A 26,325-nucleotide genomic window follows, 5' to 3' on the forward strand; every position below is an offset into this window, starting at 1 on the left:
AAGGCGGGTTTAGCAGAGCTTTTCCATAAAACAAGTTAAGAACGAGACACAAAGGATGCAATGCAAGGAAGACTATTGTGAGACAAGAGATACAAGTTTAAGGTCGCCATTGGTCGCTAGCTAGCACAGCAGCAAGACTGTGGGTACGTTCAGTGCATACGAGATGCAGCAATAAAACCTTTTCTGAAGCTAGTAAACCAGCCTTCTACTCTCCCGTGGCGCCGAGACACGCTAAGGAGCTTGGCATCTGGTTTGGAATAGCCACGTTTAATTACCCTAGCTATTTATAGGGTTAATACAAATGTAGCTGTGTTGGGTTCCATTCCGCTATTCAGGCTACGATGACTTGATTGCCTTAAGCGGAATGGCAAGCGAAGTGCTGAATCAGCAGCTGTTTTCCTATATAAGAGCGGAGGAAGGCCATTTGGCCTCAGGGTTTCGGTAAGTATTTCAACTGTAGATACCCTGCTGATGTTATCTACTGCATGCGGAATACGTTATCTGTCTTTCTCATGTATGCGCTTTCATAGTTTGTTTGCTCCATTTCACTTTCATTACATTGATGTCTTCCAATAATTTGGCATAAAGACTTTCTGTAATCGATCCATTTACAGCATCGCTGCATCTTGTGTCTGTCCAACAATTACATCGTGTACATTGTGTTGGCTTTTAACGAACCCCAAATAAGCAGCACTAATTAAAGTGGATACTGTAGTGGGCAGTAATACTGTAGTCAAAAACTGGGGTTCTCCCATCGCCGTGTGCTATCTCAAAAAAATGATATAGCTGAGACAAGTGCGATTTCTTTGTTAGCCTGGAGATACTTTCTATCTATGGCATTACAGACAGTCAAATGCAAAAATAAGATAGTTGTTAAATTTAACATTGGGCAATCCACACAACACTCACTCCATCGGGGTACTCTTTCGGGAGGATAGCTCAGAGGCAAGGCACTCCTCATGGAATCAAGATGATGTGGAGTGATCCGGGGATACGCGCTTAGAAACCTCTGGGTATTGAGAGAGTTATAAATGAACCATTACAATTACAATTTGCAACACGGGCATTTGTGGAAGTGACGTCACATTAAGCACTGTAATTTTTGATACAATGGCAGAATGTCGCTACAGGCACGAATCCAATTATAGAAAACATCCATAAGGCAACGTGCTTTCGTTATGCAAAGTCACGGTCAGCAGAAGCTTTGCGGGCCTGTTTCAAAAGGATGTGTAGGGCCCCCTTGCCCACGCCACGGAAAACCCACTTACAAACGTTAACATAAGAAATGCATCGATCTGGTGTAGTTTAAGGTTTTCCTGTTCATAAAGGGCACTGGGCAACTGGTAAATATGTTTTTGGGACACACACAGTTTCCGTTGGTGCATTTTTGTGTTCGGGAGCACATATCTTTGCACGCAACCAATATATAATATAGGGAACTGGGAGGAGGAATTGAGCGCAACAGGGGTAAAGCCCTCTGGCTGGAGAGGCAGCTGCGGAGTGCATGCATTGCAATGCAATGGGGAGTATGATTTCTAGTGCAAGTTCCAGTGGGTGATTGCCCTGGTGTTATCGTTAAGGTTGCATAACACGTGGCGCGCCTCGAACTGTAGTCATTTCTCACTGCCTCACGCCGAAGAGCTGACAGCTGGGTAAAGCATGTCTGTGATTCTCGATCATCGCCTTTTGTAGACGTCGGTCCCATGTTTAAAGTGACACAGCCTTTGGCTTGTGACCACTGATGCCTGCCTAGGGAATACGTGCATGCCAGCGGCCCCATCTTGGTGCTTTATTCTGAGGCCAAATCCTAGATAACGCACAGCTGGTCACCTTGTATTGATGGCGTAACTCTGCCTGCTTGCGTCTAACGATGTGTGAACACATATGCAGGCGCCATCAAACGCAGCTTCCCCATCTCCAGCCGCACCTGCTGTGTCCTGCCCCAAAGCGAGTCTATTTATGATTTCATTGCTCAGTGCATTCATGCCTTTTTTACAGGGGAGTCTATTTATGTTTTTATTGCTTAACGCATTTCTTATTTTTTACAGGGGTCTCCATTTACGTTGTTGTGGCTTAACACATTTCCTTTCTGTTCACAGGGGACTGGGGAACACGTATCGTAAGCGGAGGGTGTTGCAAGGTAAGCAGCCTCATCCCAAACAGCAGCCGCCCCATGAAACGATGCATCTATATGAGTAGCCCCCAGTGGCTGCAGATCAGCCCACCCATCCCTGCTGCCTTGGGTCCCCCTAGCTCTGAAGCAGGCCTGTGGGGTTAAGAGCGCACAGTCTCACAGATCCCCCATTCACCCGGATTCCTTATCTGCTCAGATGCTCAAGGCCATGGCTGGGGGGGTAATCTGCGGGGAGGCCCTCAGTGGCCACCTTTCAGTTGTACGCAGGGAGCCAGAATAAAAGTGAACGCAGCCAAGTTGCCAGTATACACAGCTCTTTACAACAAGCATTGAGGTATTTGCGGGTGGCAGTGGAGCGGGGTGCACGAAGGAGCAGCTAGGTGCAGAGAGCGTTTATAGTTTTGTAGGGCAATTGCAGTGTTTTCGGGAAAGTTTGTTTTATGTTTGCTTTACTTATGTTGCTTCTATGTATTTCTGTAGTGTAAGATAACGTGTCAATCAGGACAAGTAACGAGAACCCAATGACAAGCACACAGAACATCAGTGTAGACCAGGGATCTGCAACCTTTGGCTCTCCAGATGTTTTGGACCACTTGTATCATCCCTAATCAGCATAGTCAATAAGCAGATATCATGGGCATTGTTGCCCGAAACATCTGGAGAGCGAAAGGTTGCAGACCCCTGGTGTAGCTAGGGTGCATTCAAACCCCCTTCCAGCAAACCACTCTGATGCTGCCACTAAGGGCATGCAGTGGAAAAATCATACAATAAAATACATGAAGACGAACCTTAGGGCAGGCGCTCATAACTTCCGGGCAGGCGTTCACAGCACCAGGGCAGGCACTGAGAATATCGGGTCAGACACTCAGAACATTAGGGCAGGAACATTAGTGTTGGCTTTTGTATCGTGGTGAATCATGGAGGGGCCTGTGGGCAGAGGGTGGGTAAAAAGAGAAACCACGCAGAGCAACACAGAGGAGCGTGCAGAGAGGAAAAATAGTACTGCAGCGCATGGCAGATAGAGAAAGAGATACCTCTCAATGAAAGGCTAGTAGGGCTGTGAAAAGGCATTCGCATGTCAGGCCAGGAGGTACTCTGGCTCTGCCTTTCACTCTTTTCAAGGCAATAAAGGAGTATTATGATTGTTAACCAGCAAGTAGAGCTGGGTCAGTGTCAGCCTCATGTCAGGTGGGTCATACTCTACCTTTCGTCATTCTAAACGCTGTAAAATGAGGTGGATTATTGGGATGTGCCATTTGAGGCTAGTACCTCCAGCCGAGCATATGATGTGTCTCACTCAGCCTTTCATCATTTTAAGGGTGGGACATACCATTGTTGAGAGAAATATTTTATAAGGTGAAATCAAACTGCTATCTGCGAAAGGTCGGAAGGTTTGGAGCAGACTTAGGGCCTGATTTACAAAAACCTTTTACGATTAGCTTGGACAGAATCCAAATTACAACATCTTACTGCCTGTTTAACCAACGCTTGTTGTCCAACTGAGAACCAAGTCTTCGAGCCATACACCACATTCCTGAACATTTTCATAGAACATTCCAATAGAGGGCCGCGACCCTCCTTCTCTCATAAACATACCTATGATCAGGAAGTTAGGAACATTAAAACTATTTGTAGAAGGGAGCAGAGATGCGTGTTGCAAGGGGCCTCAGTAGACAAAGTCCTTATGCTAAGAAAGATCTAGACAAAATATAGAAACTGGTCCAGAATGCATTTAGCAAAAAAGACACTACTGGATGGAGAAGCCATGCTTTCTGCATAAGCATCTAAATCTAGTGCTCAGATTTGGCAACTGCTAAGAACCGGCACAAATACCATGGCACTCCCGACGATGACTAATTCAGTTAGCGAACAAACCTGGATCACACACTATACTGACCTATTTGCTGAGGGAACCACTTCAACACCCATTCCCCTTTCCTCCTCGTACGATCTTCAAATATTAACCTTCAATCATGATGACATTATGTTTAGTTTGGAAATTAAAAAATAGAGCACCTCTAGGGCTCCCGGCCCAGGTGGTCTATATATCCTCATGTTAAAATCCCATTCAGACCACTGGGCGTCCACATTACTGAAAATATTTCACCAGATTTTGCTCAAAGGTTCTATCCCCTCGTCGTGGAAACAGTCAATTATAATCCCCATTTTCAAGAAGGGAGACAGGGACATGCCCGCAAATTACAGGCCGATAGCTCTCCTAGACATCCCAGGCAAGATTTTTGCCCGGGTAATCCTTAAACATCTTTCAAAATGGCTTTGTACCACTTCCCAATTAGATATTCATCAATCCGGATATGTCCCGGGTTTGGGCACTTCAGTCAACTTATTAATTCTATCTGCCATAAAGAAACATGTATCTCTCTCTGCCCAACCGGTTTACCTAGCCTTCACAGATTTCAAACAGGCTTTTGATTCGGTACGTAGAGCTCTTCTGTGGGACAAATTAACCAAGACTGAGTGTCCCTCTTACATTCTGAATTTGATATTTCATCTTTATTCAAACACCTCAATTCGAGTCAAACTGAATCAAGAAGCCCTCCTCTCTAAACCTATTCCCGCCTTTCGCAGCCTTAAACAAGGCTGCACTCTAGCTTCTGTTCTCTTCAATTTCTTCACCAATGAGTTGGAGCCCCACATGAATAAAACTATTTAATTTCCCCCTAAAATTTGTAAGCTCCCCATATCATGGCTGTTGTATGCGGATGACTTAGTAATTTTAGATAAAACACCAATAGGCCTACAAAGGAAATTGGCCTCCCTTGAGTCCTATGCAGCAGCTAACTCTCTTTCAATCAACATCAGCAAATCCAATAGCCTCATAATGTCTAAGACTAAACTAAATAAAAACACATTTTTCAAATGGAGTATGAATGCTCATCCTCTGGTAATTTTGCAGTGATATAAGTATTTGGGGTTGGTGCGTCCTCCAATGTCCATGACATCCCATAGAAACTATAAACCAGACATAAGATTCTTCAACGGAAATATGGCAAATTTTCTTCAAAGCACAACATTAACGTCTACAAGCAGAGCAGTTCCCATTGTCACTTATGGAGATAAAGCCAAACTTTTAGAATACCATGCCAAGTGTGATCTATTAGAAGGTCACTACTGGAAAAAGGCACTTTAACATCAAGCTTCCCAATCCAAGAGGTACGTTATGAATTGGGCTTGCTATCATTAAAAATCATTGTATTCTGGCATACCGTAGCTCTTTACAGGAAATGTCTTCTTTATTCATATGCCCCCTATAGCTTAGTGCCTGACATAGCTCAGACTCTCGCAGATCAATCTGACCAGTCTTTAAGCGCATTGGAAGAACCAATGCCTTCTGATAATGGCTCAGGTAGACATTGATGAACCTCTTTTAATAGCCAATCCAAACCGAGCCAAGCTCAAACTCTGGCTCTATGATTAGCAAATTACCTGGGCAAAGTGTAAATGCTTCAGACTGTTCAGAATATATGTAGATTTTGCCATAATACTAAGGAACCAGAAACATTACAACACTTAATCGTCCTATGTCCAAGCCTTGCAAAAATAAGAAAGACATTTTTCTACAAATACTTTGCAAACTTTAGAATACTTGTGCCAGTGTATATGTTGAAAATAATTTTTAATGGTCGATATATTTCATTAAATTTAGCAATAGTAAATGATCCATTACATCTTGGAATTTTACCCTCCATCCCCATAAAAGCAGCCATATCTTAAATCAAATGATGCACTTCAAGGCAGTCTGAATTTTAACACTAACTGATGAACTGGTGTGGTGCGCAATGCCATGTTTTTATCAAGTTGTTATATGTTTTACATTTGAATATTGAATCATTGCTTGAAAATGTGTTATTCCAATCAGTTTTATTATGTTTGCATTGAATTTTCAACAACATCAATATAAAACAATACATTTAAAAAAAAGTTTTTACAGTGGCGCAATCCCTAGGTGGTGACACTTAAATTGCTCTGTGGTACGTGTCCTTGTCCCCAAAAACACAGAAAATTGTGCTTTTTTGAAGTGTAAACGCAGAGGTCTGCCTCCCTGAAAACCTAACAAAGGTTTTTTTTTGCATACTGAATGTTGGCACTAACCATGGCTTTGAAGTGTGATGGTAAAAGCCAGAGCTGGCCGTCACAGGCCCGGTCATTCCCCAAGTTGATTTGATGTCTTATCTTTTATTATTTGGCTGGGGCAGACATAAGTGTGAAATAGAGAGTGCTAATGGCGGCTTTCCCTGACAAGTCAGAGCTCACTGGACATTAGCATTCCAAAGCCCCTCATTCTGTGTATTCTCCACAGTAAATGCCTGCATTCCATAAGCCTGAAATAGTGTAATGCATGCACACTTGCACATTTTATTCAAAAGATTATTGTGTGAAACAAGTATGTGAGGTGAAGACAAGTAGGGCAATACATGGAGATGTCTGGTTGTCTTGTGCAGGTAAGAGATTTTCAAGAATCAGGGTGTTGATTTTGGGAGAAAGGGGTGTTTCAAATGAATGTTGAAAACAAGGAAAGGGAATGCTTTATAAAAATGGGGCCGAGCATGGGTACAACATTTTACTGATAGTGCCACCACTGGGAGCAATCCCATTGTAAAATGCTGTGTAAATCAGGCCCTCAGTCATTGGACAGGGGTGCCTGATTCACCCTATCATGTTTCCATGTGTGATATCATGAGTAAGCACCATTGATGTGGATTATATTAAATGGTAGGTGTTATGGCGGACCAATACCTTTGAAAGCTCTGTGTGGCTCGGGAAGAGCCACCCACATTGTCTATCATTCTCTCCTCCTGGAGCTGATGACATAATCAGAGGGTTATCGTGCCAATGTAGAAATGGTCCTCTTGTCTGATTCTTTGTTTGCAAAGTTGTACAGCCTGTGCCAAGTGCCACAATACCCAGGGGGAGGCTGCCAGGGCCTTGTGTCCCTCAGAATCAGACTGGAGAGGATGGAGGCAGAGTGAGCAGGGGACTGGTATTATGGAAATGGTCACGCCTTCTTATGCTACTGCATATTCTGGTCACACGTGTAGTAGCCCTCCACCCCCTTCGAATCCCCCACAACATGAGGCGAGTCTCTGCCAGTTTGCGTACACTCATCGATCTTGTCCCATATGCCTACTAATGACTAGCTTCTTACATTATGCCTACCTTGAATTTGTATTTGTCTTGTCTGCTACCACCTATTATGACCAGTCAGCCTGTGTGCGATTTATGTATCTTATCCTGTCGGCAACTATCTAATTTGACATGCAGCCTGTGCACTGCACATGAACCTTATGTTTTGCACATGTCTGTCTGCACATCTAATGGAGCCCCCTGCAACAAGATGGGAGGCTTTGCCAGTCTGCATGCACACACCTATCTTGTCTCATATGCTTGTCTGCATGCCTGATGAAGCCCCCCCGCACCATGACGTAAGGTTTTGCCAGTCTGCATACACACACCTATTTTGTCTCTTATGCTTGTCTGCACGCCTGATGTAACCCCCCACACCCTGAGGTGATGCGTTGCCAGTCTGCCCACATACACAAATTCTGACTCTAACCGTTATGCGTTTTCTAGCACTTCATTAAATGTACCATGCACTTTCTGTAACTAGCACCGAAATGCCTCAGGGTTTTGTGCGCTGACATAAATGCAAACATTTAAAAAAATTAAAAAATTAAAGGGGCTTTTCAAATTCGACCCCCGCTAATACTGATGGTTATAGTTCAAACAGGACCAGATTTCCATGTTGCTAGTTTGAAGCAGTTGACTTTCTTTCCTGATCCGATATTCAATTTATCAGCAATGTATAGGGAGACAAAGAGAGATGAGAAGTAAGGTTCCAATTGAAAACAAGCATTGGTAATGCTAATAGTTTTGGCGTTTACTGCTGTTCTTTGTATTTTGCATTCATAGGCACCAGGGTGCAAGAAGTAAAGTGCAGAGTTTCAAAGGAGGATGTGATAAGGAGTGTAGGTGTGCAAAACAATGAGAAGGGGAATAGAGCAAGGGAGGAAGCCATTGATAGAGGGAGCCATCGACGATGAGCAAGAAGAACTATGAGTGAGAAAGAGTGAGAGTGAGGGGGTAAGAAATAAAGTGAGAGTATAAGAGGACGGATGAGAGGGCATAGATAGAAGGGCTAAGGTGGGTGGGGGAATTGAAGGGGTAGAGTGGGTGGGTGCGGGAATAAGAAGGTAGGGTGGGTGGTGGGATAGAGAGAGTATGGGTAGGGTGAGTGGGGGCAGAGAGAGTGGGGGTTGTGTGGGTGGGGGTGGAAAGAGTGCAGGTATGGTGGGTGGGGGTAGAGAAAGTGTGGGTAGAGTGGGTGGGTGGTGTAAAGAGAGAGGGGGTTGGGTGGGTGGGGGCAGAGAGAGTGGGGGAAGGGTGGGTGTTGGTAGATAGAGTGGGGGAAGGGTCGTTGGGGGCAGAGAGAGTTGGTGTGCAGTGAGAGTGTAGGGGTACAGAGTGTGGGGGTAAGGTGGGGGTGGGTATAGAGCATGTGGGGGTAGGGTGGGGTTAGAAAGAGTGGGGTAGAGTGGATGGGGATCGAGTGTGGGGTTTGGGTGGGGGGGTAGAGAGAGTGTGGGTAGAGTGGTATGGTGGGTGGGGTTATAGAGAGAGTATGGGTAGGATGGGTGGGGGTAGAGAGAGTGTGGGTGGGGTAGAGAGATTGGGGGCGGGTGGGTGTATGGTGGTAGAGTGTGGCGGAAGGGTGGGTAGGGGTGGCTGGTGGGGGTAGAGAGAGTGGGGGTGGGTGTAGAGAGAGTGGGGAAGGGTGGGTGTGGGTAAATAGAGTGGGGGAAGGGTCGTTGGGGGCAGAGAGAGTTGGTGTGCAGTGAGTGTGTAGGGGTGCAGAGTGTGGGGGTAAGGTGGGGGTGGGTATAGAGCATGTGGGGGTAGGGTGGGGTTAGAAAGAGTGGGGTAGAGGGGATGGGGATCGAGAGTGGGGTTTGGGTGGGTGGGGGTAGAGAGAATGTGGGTAGAGTGGTATGGTGGGTGGGGTTATATAGAGAGTATGGGTAGGATGGGTGGGGGTAGAGAGAGTGTGGGTGGGATAGAGAGAGTGGGGGAGGGTGGGTGTATGGTGGTAGAGAGTGGCGGAAGGGTGGGTAGGGGTGGCTGGTGGGGGTAGAGAGAGTGGGGGTGGGTGTAGAGAGAGTGGGGAAGGGTGGGTGGATTGTGGTAGAGAGAGTGGGAGTAGGGTGGGTGGGGGTAGAGAAAGTGGGGGCATGGGATGGATGAGTGGGTGGGGGAGAGTGTGTGTGGAGAGGCTGAGTGGCAGTAGTTGGTTGGGAGAAGGAAACATGAACAACAACATAGCCTCTGGAGGACTTGTCAAACTTAACCCAAAATAACCCAAACAGAACCCAACCATCATATGAAATGAGGGGGGGGTTTGCTGGGGGGTAGAGAGCAGGAGTGGGCTGGGTGAGGGTAGAGAGAATGGGGGTGTGGGTAGAGAGAGTGGGTATGGGGTGGTGGTAGTAAAGAGGTAGCCTTGAGAATAATAAGAAAAAGATTGTTGCCAAAAGTAACCAAAAAATAGCCCAATTGTATGCAAAATAGCTCAAAATAGCCCAATAACTAAGGCAAATCACTACACAGCTGGGAAATGGAAAGCACATCCGACTTGCTTCTTACAAAACTGCTGATTGGAGCAAATCTTGTTAGGGAGCTCCTTATTGGGTAGTACGGCGGAGGAGTTTGGAAAAAGACATTTTAGTAAGTTGGCCATTTTGTGCCACGGCATTGCTGGTTGCTATGCCAACCAGATATTCTCAGTTCAAAACCCAATTTCCCTAGCTCTCTCTCTTTTGTAACAATGGTTATGGCAAATTTGTAGCTTGCACCACAATAATTCGGCAAAACCAAAAATGAGGGGACTTACACCTAGGGAACAAGAGAAGACAACAATTATGTTAGAAATCTTTTATAAAGTGCAAAGTCACCACAGTAGTAGCTTCACAGGGGAGAGGCTCGTCTAGGTGTTGGCATATTGTGCCCACACAAGGGGTATCCAGAATATGGTCTATGGAGGACAAGGAAAAAAGAAAAGAGAGTGTAAGGGGGGGGAGGGTGTTCATTTGGGTACTGGGTTAGATTAACAGCAAGGGCCTGATTTACAAAGCGTTATCCAATGGGATTTTCTCATTTAAATAAACTCCTTTGTAAATCAGGGCCTGAGAGTTTTATAGTTAGAGGTGTAGAGATGAGGGGAAGGGTAATGCTTGTGGGGGTTCTGGATGCATGTTGACTCAAGGGATGTGTTAAAGAGAACATGCAGAATTAAGCAAGCTAGTTGTATTCTGTCTGTACTGTTGAGGTTTTATAATGAAGACAGTTTCCACCTAATAATCACATTCGTACTAGGAGTGTGGTTGTGTGATGGGCTTGAGATGTGCTCAAGCAGACCCATGTAAGCTGATTTATTTGGGTTCGCAAATACAGATTCTAGAACACAATCCAGAATATTAATTTAAAGGCTGCCTCAGTTTACATTCTGAGAGCAGCACAGCCAAGTTTAGGCTGTGTAAAAGGAGTATGTTGAAGGAAACATCAACAATGGAAGAAGGGATATATATATATATATAGAACACAGCTTACATCCCATGCCACTGGCCCATAAGAATGTAAGACAGAGAAAGGGAGTCCTGCAGAAGTCAAATAGATACATTTTGAGGACTTGCCTAAATCTAACATGATTGTGATGTTCCCCTGCTCTCGAGGCAGGCTATCCTACAAACGCAGGGGGAATGATTTGCAAAGCGATTTTCAATCAGATTTTCACACTGAAAAACGCTTTTCAAAATCAGGCCCTTAGAAATCAAGGAGTAGGAGCATCAGCCCATTTGTCCCGATTACAAAACATTAAAATAGTGATAAGAGTCGGACTCCCTCTATGTAGGCTTTGGAAGAGGAAGGAAAACCAAAAGAGCAAAGAAAATTAAAGAGGGCCATAATTTACACTGGTTGTAGTGCTTTGATCAGACATTCCCAGGCCCCACTTTTCTTAAAACAAGACTTTATCAGGCAATGGTACTGAAGCGCCACTAGATGCTAAATTAAAAGGAGAAAGACGGGACTTGGATTAGGCAAGAGGAACCGGAATATGCCAGCAAAACGGTCAGATAGGATTTCTGCAAACAGCATGATGTTAAATAGTTTCTATTTTCGAAAGACACCAGTATTTTTACGTGCTAGTAACATTTTATTGTTTATTAGCCAGTGAAATGATGCACGAACATAATTAGAAAACAGTTCCATGACACTTATTACCAGGAGGATAGCTCAGGGGCAAAAAAAATGTTTGTCTTGGAAGCAAGACCACACAGAGAAACACAGCTTTGAATCCCCGTCCCGTGCTTAGAGACTGGTCTCTGGTATTAAGAGCGTTATAAAAGATTAAATAACAAAAAAATGATTGGAGCAGACAGCACATAGAATCTAGCGCGTCCTGCGTGTGTGTGAAACAGAAGTTTGCAAGGCATTCTCCAGATGCAGGTTTATGATTTATGTCTAGAAGCATATTGCTTCCTCTCTGCAGTGTGAGCTCGGAGGGGATTCTGCACTTGCCTGCATCCAGTCTTAGTTAAGTCAATAGGAGACACTCGGCCTCATTTACAAACCGTTTTTCCCAATGAAAAACAACCTTTGTGAATCAGGCTCACGGACTGCACATCCAGTTAGTTGGCTTAGAAGGTGATCGTGTGCAAGCATGTTATCTCAAACTAAAAAGGTAGTATAAAAAATGAACAATATTATGGTCGAATTTTAGAACTAGCGTTAATGAATATGACAGTGGTGCTACAATACACTACCACACATTTAAAAAATCCCCTCCATTTAACACTGCAGCGGATGAAAATGTGTTGTGGCCTGAGTGGCCAAATGAATGCAAGAATTAATTGGGCCTGATTTACAAAAGCATTTTACAGTGGCACAATCCATTTTCACACTAAAACATCATGGGCCTGATTCACAAACATGTTTTAACATGGGAAAGTCCTGTTGAAATTCTTTTTGTAAATCAGGCCCACCACCACAAAAGCAGGTTGGACAAATCAATGATTATAAGTAGCGAAACATCTTGAAGTGGACTATAATCATTTTCATGTATGTAAATTTAGATTTTACCAACGTAAACCAGCAATATAGATTATGTTTGTTTTTATAAATGACTCAATGACGACTTGAGTTGCTTTGTAATTACATAAAAACTATTTTGCTTTCCTAGTGATACTCTGAAACCATGGGGGACTCAGAAATGGCAGTGTTTGGGGAGGCAGCGCAGTATTTGCGCAAGACTGACAAAGAGCGGCTTGAAGCCCAGAACAGGCCATTTGATGCCAAGAACACTTGTTACGTGGATGACGAAAAAGAGCTCTACGTGAAAGGAACCGTCACGGCCCGAGAGGGTGGCAAAGTCACCGTCAAGACCGACGATGGAAGGGTAATGAGCATATCACATGAACAATAATTGAAAAATGTATATATCATGATACACTCACACGACTCTGCCAGTCCCCACAGTAAACCTTTCCTATCTTTGCTCCTTTTCAGACTGTAACAGTGAAAGATACTCAGGTCTACCCTCAGAATCCTCCCAAGTACGATAAGATTGAAGACATGGTCATAATGACCCATCTGAATGAAGCCTCTGTGCTGTATAATCTCGCTGAGCGATACGCGGCCTGGATGATCTATGTAAGTACTGCATGCCTTGAACCAAAGACTGAAGGAGCAAAGAGGTTAGGTGGCCACATGTGCTCTCCACCAGGACCACCATATGACCGAATTCGGCTAACTTAGCAAACAATTATGCGCAGTGTAACTTCCTCTTTAGAAGCTGACTGTAACATCAATGATGATCAGCGCTTTGGCGTGTGGTGCTTTATAAATCAATAAATACAAATACAAATGATGCAGTACCTCTTCTAGAGTCACGCGAATATACCACATAGTATTAGAATGCCAAACATACTAGCAAAGTAAAAGCACCTATTCATAGAACTGCTAGCAAGAGTTCCCACGTTATCCCTATATATTGTCCCGAGAAGGGTCTCGTCTCAGACCAGTGGCTACCATGGTATCCAACGCTGGCAACAAATCGATCTTGGATTCTCCCCTGCAGATAGAAAGACACCCAAGTGTCACACAAAATAATAAGGGTAAGTAGTAAATATGAGCCAGTATAGTCCTGAAAAAAGACAAAAGTCTAATAATAAAGAATGACTCGGTAACAAGATTGCATTCCAAGGGATATTTTCACACCAAACATAAAGTGCTGATATTGCTTTTGATGGGAAGTCATGCAGTAAGGGGCACAAATATAATTTAAAATAACAAGTACTTTCACTAGCGTGCTATCACACAATAACTAGTCACTCACCTGAAAATCAAACCATGTAATGGGTGGTCATAACTGAGCATGATCACACCGTAGCATTGCAGTTTGATTTTGATGTCTACATACAGAAGTTTGCATATGGAGCAGCATATAAACACTATTTTGCATGAACAGGGAAGACAAGACGTAGTTAAGTACAGGGAGTCCAAACAAATAGAAAAACTGGGACACAGGCAATTTTATGATAAGTGGAAAGGTGTTTAAGGTGATATACTAAGCGGAGCATCCGTGAACATTGTCACATGTTTCCGGCTGGCTTCCAGTCAAGGACATGATGAACTTCAAGATCTCAACCTTCGATCACTGGTGCTTTTCGAACAATGCCCTCTACTACCTGATAACCAGAATCTCGAGGTGCAAACCAACTAGGCCACAATGCACGGCCTACAAACACTGCCTCGTCACCCCCAGATTCAACCGCATAAGAGGAGGGGGGGCAGCTTCCCAACCCGTACCCCCGCACTCTGGAACAAGCCCCCTGACCACCTTTGTGATGAACCCTCCTATGGCTGCCTCAGAAAGAAGATGAAAACTCACCTCTTCAACTAAGACTCCTTGCATACCCCCTTGTGTCCGTTCCACTACCCCCTTAACCAGCGCCCAGATGCCATCGGCTTGGTGCGCTCTTATAAATGCCCAAATTAAATAAATAAATGTTAATGTTAAAGATATTTGTATCACACACTATCAACACCGGAGTGGTCCCCAGGTGCTCTGGCGGATCTGAAAAGAAAGGTGTGAAAAAGTGGGGGAGTGGGTGGGTTAGCAGGGTATAGTGGGGATAGGAAAGTGAGAGTTGTGATTTCCTGTTGGCAGCTTCAGTTCGGTTTGCACCGTTCGCTGACCTTAAGTGTGGTTTTTGGGTCAGTGCGACTTGCGATGTGCTGTTGTGAGGGGTTATGTGTTGTTAGTCTGTTGTAGTGTGGTGAAGTGCGTGCGTATTGCTGTGCACAGATGTGGTTGTGTGAGTTTCTGTATGGGAAGCGTATGCGGAAAGTTGAGGTTTTAGAGTTGGGTTAGCAGGTTTTCCTTACCTCTTTGTCTTTGAGTTTCTGTGCTTAGCATCTATGATTATCCTGTGTGTTTGGTGTGGTAGTTTGTCCACTTAGTTGGTGGGCATGTTGAGGAGTGGCAGTTTTCCTCTGTGTTACTCTAGTGGTATGTCTACCTGGCTGATGCTGGCGTGTTCCCCGGCCTGGGTTGGGGGTGATTGTGATAGAGGGTTCTGGTCACTCCTGCCTATCCCTTGGGGGGTCCTTACCTACCTAAGTCTCCTCTGTGGACATGGGTTGCTGGGGGGTCCTTCACCCGCCCTCTGGTTAGGGATGATTAAGTTAGGGCCATGGATTACTCCTTAAGGTTCTTGTTTCCCGTTGGGTGCATGCTCCCTAGTCATTTCCTTCTGGTTCTGAAGCAAAGAGCCAAGTTTTGAGTAGTTTCCTGAATTCCAAAGGATCCCTTTTGTTAAAAATGTTTTTGGTAGGTCATTCCAGGTTATTGCTGCCAGGTGAGAAAAAGATGATCCTCCGAATTTTCTTTTATTGTAGGCTTTGGGTTCTAAGCGAATGTCGTTGCTTGATATGAGTGGTCCTGTTGGTCGGTTATTTTCTTATTTAGGAACTCTACTCTTTGTCCGTCAATTGTTCTGTGCTGTAATAGGAGTTAAAACCTTCATTAAAGAAATCTGAAGGGCTGCAGTGCCATGAACATTCTACCCTGTGTGTTAATAAATCATACTGCCCCTCACCATCAATGTAGGCACAATACATTTTGAAACAGGGCAATAACTTACAATGCATTGCAAAGGCATTATAAGCTGCTGTAAAGGGGCACAGATGCTTTGGGTTTTGACATTGTCCCAGATTACCATTATATCATGACATAGGACCTGATTATGACCCTGGCGGTCTGGGAACTATGGTACCGGTAAGCATGCCGGTACCGCATTTCCCGGACCGCCATACTACGTGTTGTGGTCACGGCTGCCTGTCAGCCCGCCAGGTTTTTCCTGGCAGGCTGACAGGCACCCAAGAGCACAGCACGTCGGATGCACCGGCACAACTCTGAATGTGCCGGTGCATCCGCGTCCCCATTCCCATTCAGTCCTATGGGGCGGAATGGGGATGAGGAGGACCTTGATTCCGGCACCCGAAAATGGGCAATTACCGGATCTGCCTAACTCGGCTTGACCCGGTTCTTGCCCATTCACGGGTGCCGGAAAAAATGCAAATCCGGCGCCAGCCGTGCCTGCTTTACAGGCCGGCTACCGCCACGGTTGTAATGAGGCCCATAGACATTATAAATCTGTCCACCTTTGATACATTTTCCCCTGCAGCACATATCACTTCATTTGATTACACAATGTGTGTGTGTGTGGCCATCAGAAAGGCGTTACTCTTATTTCACACTTATCAGAAGACAGTACACTGAAAAGTACATTGAAACTATCCATTGGAACCAAATAAAAGCAGCGGGAAAGCCAAAAGGTCTGGCATTTATATGTAGAGGGATAGATTGTTTTGTAAAGTTCCCAAAGGACAAATAAAGATTATCCTCTACATTTGCAGACCAATAGGCCTTGCCAATTTGTGTCATTATAGACACAACATCAATGTGAACGGTCAATCATTACATTTCATAATGTATTCCAAACTGATATGGTCCCATTTACTGTGTAGCCTTGTTTGTGTTGAGTAGTTGGAAAACGGTGTGAGAATAAACATGGTAAACCTAAGTCTGACAATGTTCAAATTATAGCTACCTCTCCCTCTTCCTATAACTCTCTCCTTCTCCCCCACTCTCTCTGTATACATATATATACATTTATATATGTTCCTGATTAACAACAGTTTTTTCAATGGGTGTTTCCCATTCAAAAACACTTTTTTTTAAAAATCTGGCCCATATATATTTAGAGAGAGTGCAGCTTTGTAAAACATCTTGCAAAAATTAAGTTCTATAAGCAAACATGTTCTCTTATAAAATAATGCAAACATTATTTAACCATAGTGTATTGTGGCAGTTTATGTTACTTTAGTCATTAACTACACTATCAGTGGCAGCCAAAGACAAATAAAACGCAAAGCCAATAACGCACAGTGTAGAAATTGCAATGTAGAACAAAGGTAAAAAATAGCAATGTACCAAGCAGCATAACTAACCACAAGAGTTATTAATAGTTAATGCAGTTCAACATTGAAAAGACAACTATGTATCAAGCACCATGCAAACAAAAAAGCTCTTACAAGTAATATTCTACAGCTCTCTACCCAACCTAAAGAGTTGCACTATTGTCTGCAAAAAGGTTGTCACTATAACATTTTACCCTAGAGCTCTGTGCAATATTTTAATAAATAGATGCATCAATACAACAATAGTAACAAAATACATAATGCCAGCAGCAGCATGAAAATGAGAACAACTACTTTTTAGACATTACACCACAGTGGGAAAAGAGGAGACCTGATTAGAGACACGATTAGAAGTTCAGTAGAGTAGGGATAAACCAATATGTGGTGAGAGACATTCCATACTTTAGGGGCCACTAAAATAAAAGAATGTGAAATGAGAGGTGAAGTAGAAAGTAGAAGATGAATAGAGAATACAAAGAGAAGCAGAATGTGAATCACCCAGATATGCACATTTTGCTCACTGTTGCAGGTAGATTCTCTGTTCAGCACAATTTACATCAAAACATACTTATTTCCGAACAGTCCTTGATGTTTAAAGATCACTCAATGCTCTCAGTAGGGCAGAATCAAAGCTTCCAACCAACATGAGAGCAGGTGCGGGATAGGGCGGTCGTGAAGACAGAAAAACTGTAGAACTAAGAACTGTAGTACTAAGAAGGAAACTGTATCATGGGGTTGCATAAAACATATAAGCAGAGGAACAAAATCACTTTAAAGTTTCTAAAGGTTATTTAGAAAGTAGTGTTATTTTGGTGTCAACAAAGAAAACTATAAAAAATGCAACAACTGAGGAGTTTATCATGAAATGTAAATTTGCTATTGTTAATGAAATCACAAGAAATACTAAAACAGTCAATGGTAAAAGAATTCAGCCATAAAGGGGCTTACTAGTAATGGTCTGATACAATCGTCTTCAAACTGTGAGACTAGCCACTCGAGTGGGGATGGCAGAAGGATGTCTGGGGGTTGCAAGACTCTATTAAATAGGAGAGTTGCAGCTGCCTTAATGAGAACACATTAGCAGTTCCAGTATTTGGCGGCCACATTATGCGTTTTACTCAATTGGGGCTCAGCATAAAATGAGTGGCGAGGACTGTAACCCAAATGAATACCAAAAACAATACTTTGATAGCAGTTATTGATCCCTCTCTGGTGAGTATTGGAATGGCAAGCTAAGTGAAGTACTTCAAATCTGACCACAACGTTAATTCACTATTTAATATTGACAGAAAGGTTGCACCACAAAACATCAAATATAATCAATACTACTGATCTAGGGTCCCCGTATTCTGATTTGCCTAATGCATCATGTTACTGTTTTTCTAGCATTGTTTGCATTATTGTTATTTACAATTTCTCATTACTGCCTTAAACTTTCCATTATCATATTTGATGTGGTTGTTTTGCCCTTGTGTCCATTCTAAATTGTGTAAGATTTGCCCAATACATGCTGGCGAGGTTTTCTTTCAAGGTAAACAGAGATCAAGAGTAGTTAACTTTGCAACCATGTTTGTCATGTTAACAATTATAGATCATATATCGACTATAACAGAACAGATAAAGGACAGCAACGTGTCTTAACAAATGCCTTTCATTTCAGACATACTCTGGTCTTTTCTGTGCCACTGTTAATCCCTACAAGTGGCTGCCAGTGTACAACCCCGAGGTGGTCAATGCCTACAGAGGCAAGAAGCGCCAGGAGGCCCCACCTCACATCTTCTCCATTTCTGACAATGCCTATCAGTTCATGTTGACAGGTAAAGTGACTCCCTTTTGTAAAATAATAGTTAGTAAAGACGTTAAAATACCATTAAATAACCCTGTTATATAAAACACTTTTCTCTCCTTAGATCGTGAAAATCAGTCTGTCCTGATTACGTAAGTACACATCTTTCAATAGAGTGTCCTTGTGTATTCTAAGTCTGTTGTTCAAGAATATTAATTGTGTTCTCTACAACTGTAGTGGCGAATCTGGAGCCGGAAAGACTGTGAACACCAAGCGTGTCATCCAGTACTTTGCAACAATTGCAGTGGCTGGTGATAAGAAAAAGGACTCCCCAGCCATGTCCAACAAGCTGCAGGTTTGTTAATTCTGCATGTTTTAACATTGTGTAGTTTTCACAGAATTCTGTGTGAAACCAGTACATTCACAGATAACTCTGCCACTTCTAGGGAACTCTGGAGGATCAAATCATCCAGGCCAACCCTCTGCTGGAAGCCTTCGGTAATGCCAAGACTGTGAGGAATGACAACTCATCCCGTTTTGTAAGTCTTTTGACTCCATGGGCCTGATTCACAGAGCATTTTCAAATGGTATTATGCCATTATAAAACGCTTCTGTGAATCAGACCCTATATGTGTTCTTTAGTGTGTAATACATATTAATCAACACTTGGTTTAAACCTGAATTCACTGTTGGTTCTGTTCACACTTTAGGGTAAATTTATCAGAATCCATTTTGGAACCACAGGGAAACTGGCTTCTGCAGATATTGAAACATGTAAGAAATACCTGTAAATACCTTAGTAAATGTTCTTAAAACACATTCTCATGTTTACACATCGTAAATGGTTTATATTTCAGACCTGCTGGAAAAATCCAGAGTAACATTCCAGCTCTCAGCAGAGAGGAGCTACCACATCTTCTATCAAATCATGACCAACAAAAAGCCAGAACTTGTTGGTAAGTTTCAACTATGTCTCATGTATCTAACCACACACCCCAAAAGAGGTTACGCACAAGTAGAGGAATTATTGCATATGGAGTTCTTAAAAGAAACTATTTTATTGCTGTGATGGATACAGAGAAAGACAAATGTAGAGTTATCAACAAATGTGCTCACAAAGCAGAAAAAGGGTTACCTGGCAGATACAGCTAATGAAGTATGCATGCCCATTAGCTCCTTCATTTCTTAGGCACTGCATTGTAATAGAAAATATCCTGAGTGCAGCTGATTGCATCACAATTGTTAAAGTATTAACCATCCTAACTTTGACAAAGGTTCCTGCAATTGTCAGCAACCATAGGGCCAGTCTCACAATATGTTGCGGTGTGAAATATTTGGAAGACAGCAATAACAGCAGAGATATGTATATATGTACACCCCTAACATAGAAGCCGTGTATCTGTGCCTGGGACATCTTAGGATTGTACAGTAAAGTCCAAACAACAAAGATGTTGCAGAAAATCGTATTTTCCTCCCAATGGGAAGAAGATTCCTATATGTAGCAACCGATTGTAATACTAGCATCCTACTAGTTCCTCCAGAAATGTGAAGGAAAAGGGTGGGGAATGGAGAGGAACTTAATAGGACAGAAGTGTGTCAACACTTTAGATGAAGGTTCCAAACGGTCTTATGAATATTTTCCCCATACTTTTCCTCAGTGTAGGAATTTGCTTAATACAAATAGGGATTCATCATGTACTGGCATATTTTGATTTCAGATGAATTTTGCATAGTTAAATACATACTCAGCCAATGCTAAATACAGAACCCAATAGATTATTTATTTAAAAACACTTAGTAAAAGAAAACAAGCTTGTTGTTTATTCTTCTTCCTTTCATCAGAATATCTTCATGAAAAGTAGCAGATGCACACAAAGCAATAGTTTGATTTTAATTTGGAAAATATAAAGTTCTGAATCAACATTTGAGGAACACCACCTTTCATTACTGAGCTTCTCATAGATTCATATCAAGTTGTTTGACTGAAGTACAACGCATGAATTTGTTTTATTGTGTATTTTACGTCATTCATATAATTTGACGAGGACTATTATAGCATTCTACAGATACTAACTGGATGGCATTGTTTCACAGAAATGCTTCTCATTACCACCAACCCGTATGACTTCCCATCCATCAGCCAGGGGGAGATTGTGGTTAAGAGTATCGATGACGTAGAGGAGCTTTTGGCTACTGATGTAAGTTATACGATGAAGTTCAAACGTCTTTATAACAAAAAGGAACTGTCAGTTTAGCTAACGTAACCTTCAATTCCACCTCTTGCTTGACAGGGTGCCATTGATATTCTGGGGTTCAATGCAGATGAAAAGATCGGCATCTACAAGATGACCGGTGCAGTGATGCACCACGGAAACATGAAATTCAAGCAGAAACAGCGTGAAGAACAGGCCGAGCCCGATGGCACAGACGGTGAGACTTACAAGACAACTATTGGGCATTATGTCATAAGAGTAAAAACAGGGGTTTACATTTCAAAAGGAGCAAATGCGATGAGGCTAAAACAAACAAGTACAAAGCATTGAAAAAACCAAAAGGGGTAAAACTACAGGTGAAGAGGACACTGAGGGCACAGTATAAAAATGAATGGGCATATAATACTTTATACACTAGAAATGAATAAGTAATTTACTGAAATTCATTATTTTACTGTAAGTGCAATGGGATCAGGGAACATTACCACACATACACAGTATAAATTATTCATTTTCATTACATTTCACATACGTAATAAAACACTATAATGTAAACAAAGAACACACATACTAACTGCAGGCACTCTTGACAAGGGACATTTTTGCTATACTAGCTGGCAATGCTATGTTATGCCCTCTTAAATTTTGTTGTGTTTTGTCATGTTGCTCCGTACAAGGCTGACCCGCTTTGATGCAGCCAAAACCTGACCAGGTACACTTCACAAAACACCAATATACATACATAAATGGTACACATGAGTGGCAGTCAGTTCAAAAGTTTCATGATGCCCAAAGTTGAGCTGCACAGTAAGCTACACTTCACATCCCCTGTTGGAACTAAGATCCCCATGCTGCCCTCATTTAACAGAACAAGGTAACTGCAACCCAAGTTGAGAAGGGTAGACAAGCTGGTTTATGCAGATTAACTACCAGAAGTACCGAGCCCCAGAACAAGAGGAATCCTGCCTCCCATACCGACAGGACTACGACCATCCCCATAAAGTTCCTACAAGGCCTCCAGAACTTCCATGAAGCTTGGTTCAGAGCTGTGCTCTCACAGAAGTCAGAGTTCAAAACCCACTCTCATTTACAAAAATTGCTTACAGTTCCCTCCAGCCTTCCTGTCCATAGGACAGGCCGTTCGTGGCCTAGGTATATGAGTAGAAGGGGTTTGCAGTCCTGTTCCCTTGTGCATGGTTTTAACATTCCCAAACTCACAATGACACCCTGGCAATGTGGAAGCTTCAAAGCTTCACATCTGCTGAGCCAAGGACGTGTTCCCAGCCGTAAAGCATTTCACACAAAAGAGTGCCAGATAGACTCCACACAGAAGGACCGACATCGGTCCAATCTCTCCCTTCCTACTCTGTTGGTCTCCATCTTCATTCGCCTTGAATAGAGTCCATTCTTTACTTGGCAATTCTTAGTCAATGGACTTTGCAGTCCCAGAACTACCATTCTTGAGTTTGTTTTCTGGGAGGAATAAAACATACTACCTGGCAATAAAAGATGACATGCTTCAAAGGGGTTGTTTGATCTCATTTTGAATCCATCACAGGGCCATACACTTCACTTTGCAAGGTTCTATATGAAACCGACACTCAAGTAAATTCTCCCTTTTCGAGAGGCATCTTTGAACTTACTCTTAACTTTATGTGCAATTCTTTCTCGTTCCAGGCTTGTTTGTGCATATTGCACCCAAACCTCCACAAACATTAGCCCTCTCTATTCTACCAACTAGCTCATGTGGTTCTCTATTCGTCCTGGGCCACTCCCTTTTTCTCTTCCTCCACTACCTCCCCACTTACCTTTCCTCACAGAATGCCATCTGGAAACCTTGGCTGATAGCAAAATATGCCACATTTCGGACAAGCCTAGGTGCTCTAAGACTACTTAAGTTGTGATTTCTTCATAGCACAAAATTACATTAAAAGTAAACTAACAAATAATGCTGCCTTTAAGTATATTATTTGTACATGTGGTTAATTTGGTGACCAAATCTAGATTTAATGTACGGTTTGTTAACCACTTCACATCGAAAGACTCTTGAACCAGCTATCCCACCTCGTATATTTCGTTTTTTGCTAAGTTCTAGGAAGTTTGTTCTTAAACATTGGTCACTCAATTACACAAATAAGCTGTATTTTATATTGAGGCATAATCCAACTATGCAAGTTAAATCTGCAATGATGGTTGGTAATATAATTGTGAATTACCATTAAATAGATTGTGCCAGTATAGACTCATGTTGCAACCAACATAACAATGTCAGGTATAGAAAACACTTAATGTATGTTATTACAGCAATCATTGCCTAACTAATAACAGTTTACTTTGACAATATCAATTTGTGCACCTTTCAGCAGACAACGCACCTAACTCACAAACAAAATAACGCGAGAAGGCCAGTATAAAAATACACACCAATAATAACTAGGGAGGTGGCTTGACAAATAATGGTAGTCTTGCAGGTAGACCGTACTCAGATTTTTGACAATATCTCATAGCAGCTCAAAACCTGAGCTGTGGTGGGAATGCAGAGAGGTTGTATGATGTTGCTGATATAAAGGCACACGTTTCTATCACATTGCCATCCCTTCTCTTTAGTGTAACTCATGCTAAGATTATTGAGCCTCTCGTTAAAATTCACGTGATTTACACAATGCTTAATTTTGACAGTGCGCATATAATGTCTCAATATGTCTTTACCATTCTCAAGAGACATACACTAAAACTGTGCTCAACATCCCAATCAAAGTCACACCAACTATATTGAGAGTTTTGCTTAAACCTGTTTTCCTGCTGACAATACCCATGGCTAAGACTATGCTTCCACGCCCCAACATAACTCTTTCTATAGTTCTTCGCACATGATACCACAAAATGCCTTTCTGTTTTGGTGCAAGGGTATTTAATCTTAAGAGTACCCATCCTTAAACATATGAACAATGGGTCAGGCTCAGCAGGTGCAACACAACTACATCGTTCATTTTATAGATGCATTTTACTAATTTTATTTGGTTCGGATATATAATGATATTGATATGATGATGCAATATTAATCAAATCAGTGAAATTCCTCTATTCTCTAATTGCTACTTTTGGTTAAAACTTTTATTTCAAGGAGATTTTGTATCATGTCACTTGTCCGCTTAATGAAAGTCTTGTATCAGTGGCCGCATAATTAACTATTGGTGGTAAGTGAAAAGTTAATCAATCCAAATATCGCTCTAGAAAAAATACTTTTATTGTGATGGGATCCAGGCACCACTTCTAGCAGATCTTGGTCTTGGGCTACATCAGTCTTTCAGAATCCTGGCATGAATATACTGCTAGGTACAAAAAGTGTCTGAATGTTAAAAAAGTAACAAGGTTGATGAAAAGTAAAGCTGTACGTATGAAACATTATTAATACTGCATTGCATCTTCCTAAAAAACTATTTATTTGTTTTCAGTTGCCGACAAAATCGCGTATCTAATGGGTCTGAACTCAGCTGACTTGCTTAAAGCACTATGCTACCCACGAGTGAAGGTCGGGAATGAATATGTTACAAAGGGGCAAACTGTCCAGCAGGTAAATTTATATTGCTTTAGTTCATATAATTCCAAAAATAAAACCCATATAAACATTAACATATGCACATGAAGGCATGCACAGTACTATCCCGTCATAACTGTAATCTTTTCTCCACCAGGTCTATAACTCCATTGGTGCCCTCTCCAAGTCTATATATGAGAAGCTCTTCTTGTGGATGGTGATTCGTATCAATCAACAGCTGGACACCAAACAAGCCAGACAGTACTACATTGGTGTCCTGGATATTGCAGGCTTTGAGATCTTTGATGTAAGTTTAAGATATTACATACAGCACTGCAATATCATGGAGATATAATGATTATACCAAATATCAAAATAATGTTGTTTTTAGTTCAACAGCTTAGAGCAGCTGTGCATCAACTTTACCAATGAGAAACTGCAACAGTTCTTTAACCACCACATGTTTGTCCTGGAACAAGAGGAATACAAGAAGGAAGGCATTGACTGGGAGTTCATTGACTTCGGGATGGATCTAGCTGCTTGCATTGAGCTTATTGAGAAGGTGGGCCACTTGAGAATGGGTAGTGGAGTAAATATCCTTCAGTGCAATAGCCAAGATTAATAGATATTGTTTATATTTTAGCCCATGGGGATCTTCTCCATCCTTGAAGAGGAGTGCATGTTCCCCAAGTCCACAGACACCTCCTTCAAGAACAAGCTGTACGACCAGCATCTGGGCAAGTGTAAGTGCTTTGAGAAACCGAAGCCAGGCAAAGGAAAGGCTGAAGCTCATTTCTCCCTGGTGCACTATGCCGGCACTGTGGATTACAACATCTCTGGCTGGCTGGAGAAGAATAAGGATCCATTGAATGACTCTGTTATTCAGCTGTATCAGAAATCCTCTGTGAAACTGCTGTCTATGCTTTACAGTGCTACTGCTGCTGAAGCAGGTAAATACAACCATGCACTATACTGTATCTCCAATTTCTTCTGTCATTTATAAAAGCAGTTTTTTTAAACAATATGTGTTTCGGCTTTCACGTGACAGAGGCTGCTGCTTCTGCTGGGAAGGGTGGAAAAAAGAAGAAGGGTGGATCCTTCCAGACGGTGTCTGCTTTGTTCAGAGTAAGTTTTACTGAGTACAATAAACCATGAGAAGGCGACAGGCTAGTACAATAAATAACATTAATACTTTTTTGAATAGACAGTTTGGGAATTTATTTGCAAGTTTTCACAACGAGTGAGTAAACAGGTAAGTGAATGAGTAGAGACTAACAAAGATGAGGAATCCGTAGGAGGACATGATCAATTGTAAGTGAATTAGGTATGTAGCATTTAGCAAAAATGGACCGTTGAAGGAAGAAATACAGGTGGGAAGAAGTTAAAGATAGCAACATAACAACAACAGAGAGTATAAGGGCAGGGAGTACAGCTCTTCACTCCGAATTTCTTAAAATAAATTGATTTTTTTCACAACTATAGGAAAATTTGGGCAAGCTGATGACTAACCTGAGGAGCACCCATCCTCACTTTGTACGGTGCCTGATTCCAAATGAGACGAAAACTCCAGGTAGAACACTTCTAAAATGCTTAAACCCCTATACAAGTCATCTGCTGAGTTTCCTTAAAATAATGTTTTGAACTAATTATGATACTTTACTGATAGGTGTCATGGACAACCATCTACTGATCCACCAGTTGAGATGTAATGGTGTGTTAGAGGGCATTAGAATTTGCAGAAAGGGATTCCCAAGCAGGATCCTCTATGGCGACTTCAAACAGAGGTAAGCAGCAACTGGTACAAAAGGAGGGCAACATTTGTTTTTAAAGAATAATACAATTGCAGGTGTCAAGAGTTCAAGTCTGCAGTATTCTATGTATGGCAGCCAGTGGAGGTTGCTTCTTTTACTGTTGCTAAGAAACATCTTGAATGAGACCAACACATGCAACAATCTGTTTGCAAAATCTTTGAGACCGCTCTGGTGGGATTCATCTAAGGGTCTGTAATCAACCTCCAAGTGTTACGAATTGGATGAAAGGGAACACCTCATTGACATATTTCCAAGTTTTGTTTATTCATATATCTCCATAGAATTTT

At 42.3% G+C, this 26,325-nt stretch overlaps 1 protein-coding gene across 1 annotated transcript in view; it reads left to right on the plus strand.

Moving 5' to 3' along the window:
* The first annotated feature begins 2,007 nt into the window (after positions 1–2,007).
* Positions 2,008–26,325, plus strand: part of LOC138568759 (uncharacterized) — a 149,438-nt gene continuing 125,120 nt past the window's right edge. Inside the window, exons 1-18 of the mRNA XM_069646542.1 lie at positions 2,008–2,140; positions 12,387–12,602; positions 12,713–12,856; positions 18,351–18,507; positions 18,601–18,628; positions 18,714–18,831; positions 18,923–19,015; positions 19,187–19,250; positions 19,334–19,432; positions 20,571–20,674; positions 20,768–20,906; positions 24,145–24,263; positions 24,385–24,534; positions 24,619–24,789; positions 24,871–25,177; positions 25,276–25,352; positions 25,710–25,797; positions 25,894–26,011. Coding sequence (XP_069502643.1) covers positions 12,402–12,602; positions 12,713–12,856; positions 18,351–18,507; positions 18,601–18,628; positions 18,714–18,831; positions 18,923–19,015; positions 19,187–19,250; positions 19,334–19,432; positions 20,571–20,674; positions 20,768–20,906; positions 24,145–24,263; positions 24,385–24,534; positions 24,619–24,789; positions 24,871–25,177; positions 25,276–25,352; positions 25,710–25,797; positions 25,894–26,011 — 2,177 coding nt within the window. The 5' untranslated portion in view covers positions 2,008–2,140; positions 12,387–12,401. The remainder of the gene's footprint in view (positions 2,141–12,386; positions 12,603–12,712; positions 12,857–18,350; positions 18,508–18,600; positions 18,629–18,713; positions 18,832–18,922; positions 19,016–19,186; positions 19,251–19,333; positions 19,433–20,570; positions 20,675–20,767; positions 20,907–24,144; positions 24,264–24,384; positions 24,535–24,618; positions 24,790–24,870; positions 25,178–25,275; positions 25,353–25,709; positions 25,798–25,893; positions 26,012–26,325) is intronic.

The sequence above is a fragment of the Ambystoma mexicanum genome, chromosome 2q (assembly GCF_040938575.1).
Source record: "Ambystoma mexicanum isolate Mex_15411 chromosome 2q, UKY_AmexF1_1, whole genome shotgun sequence".
Lineage (NCBI taxonomy): Eukaryota > Metazoa > Chordata > Amphibia > Caudata > Ambystomatidae > Ambystoma > Ambystoma mexicanum.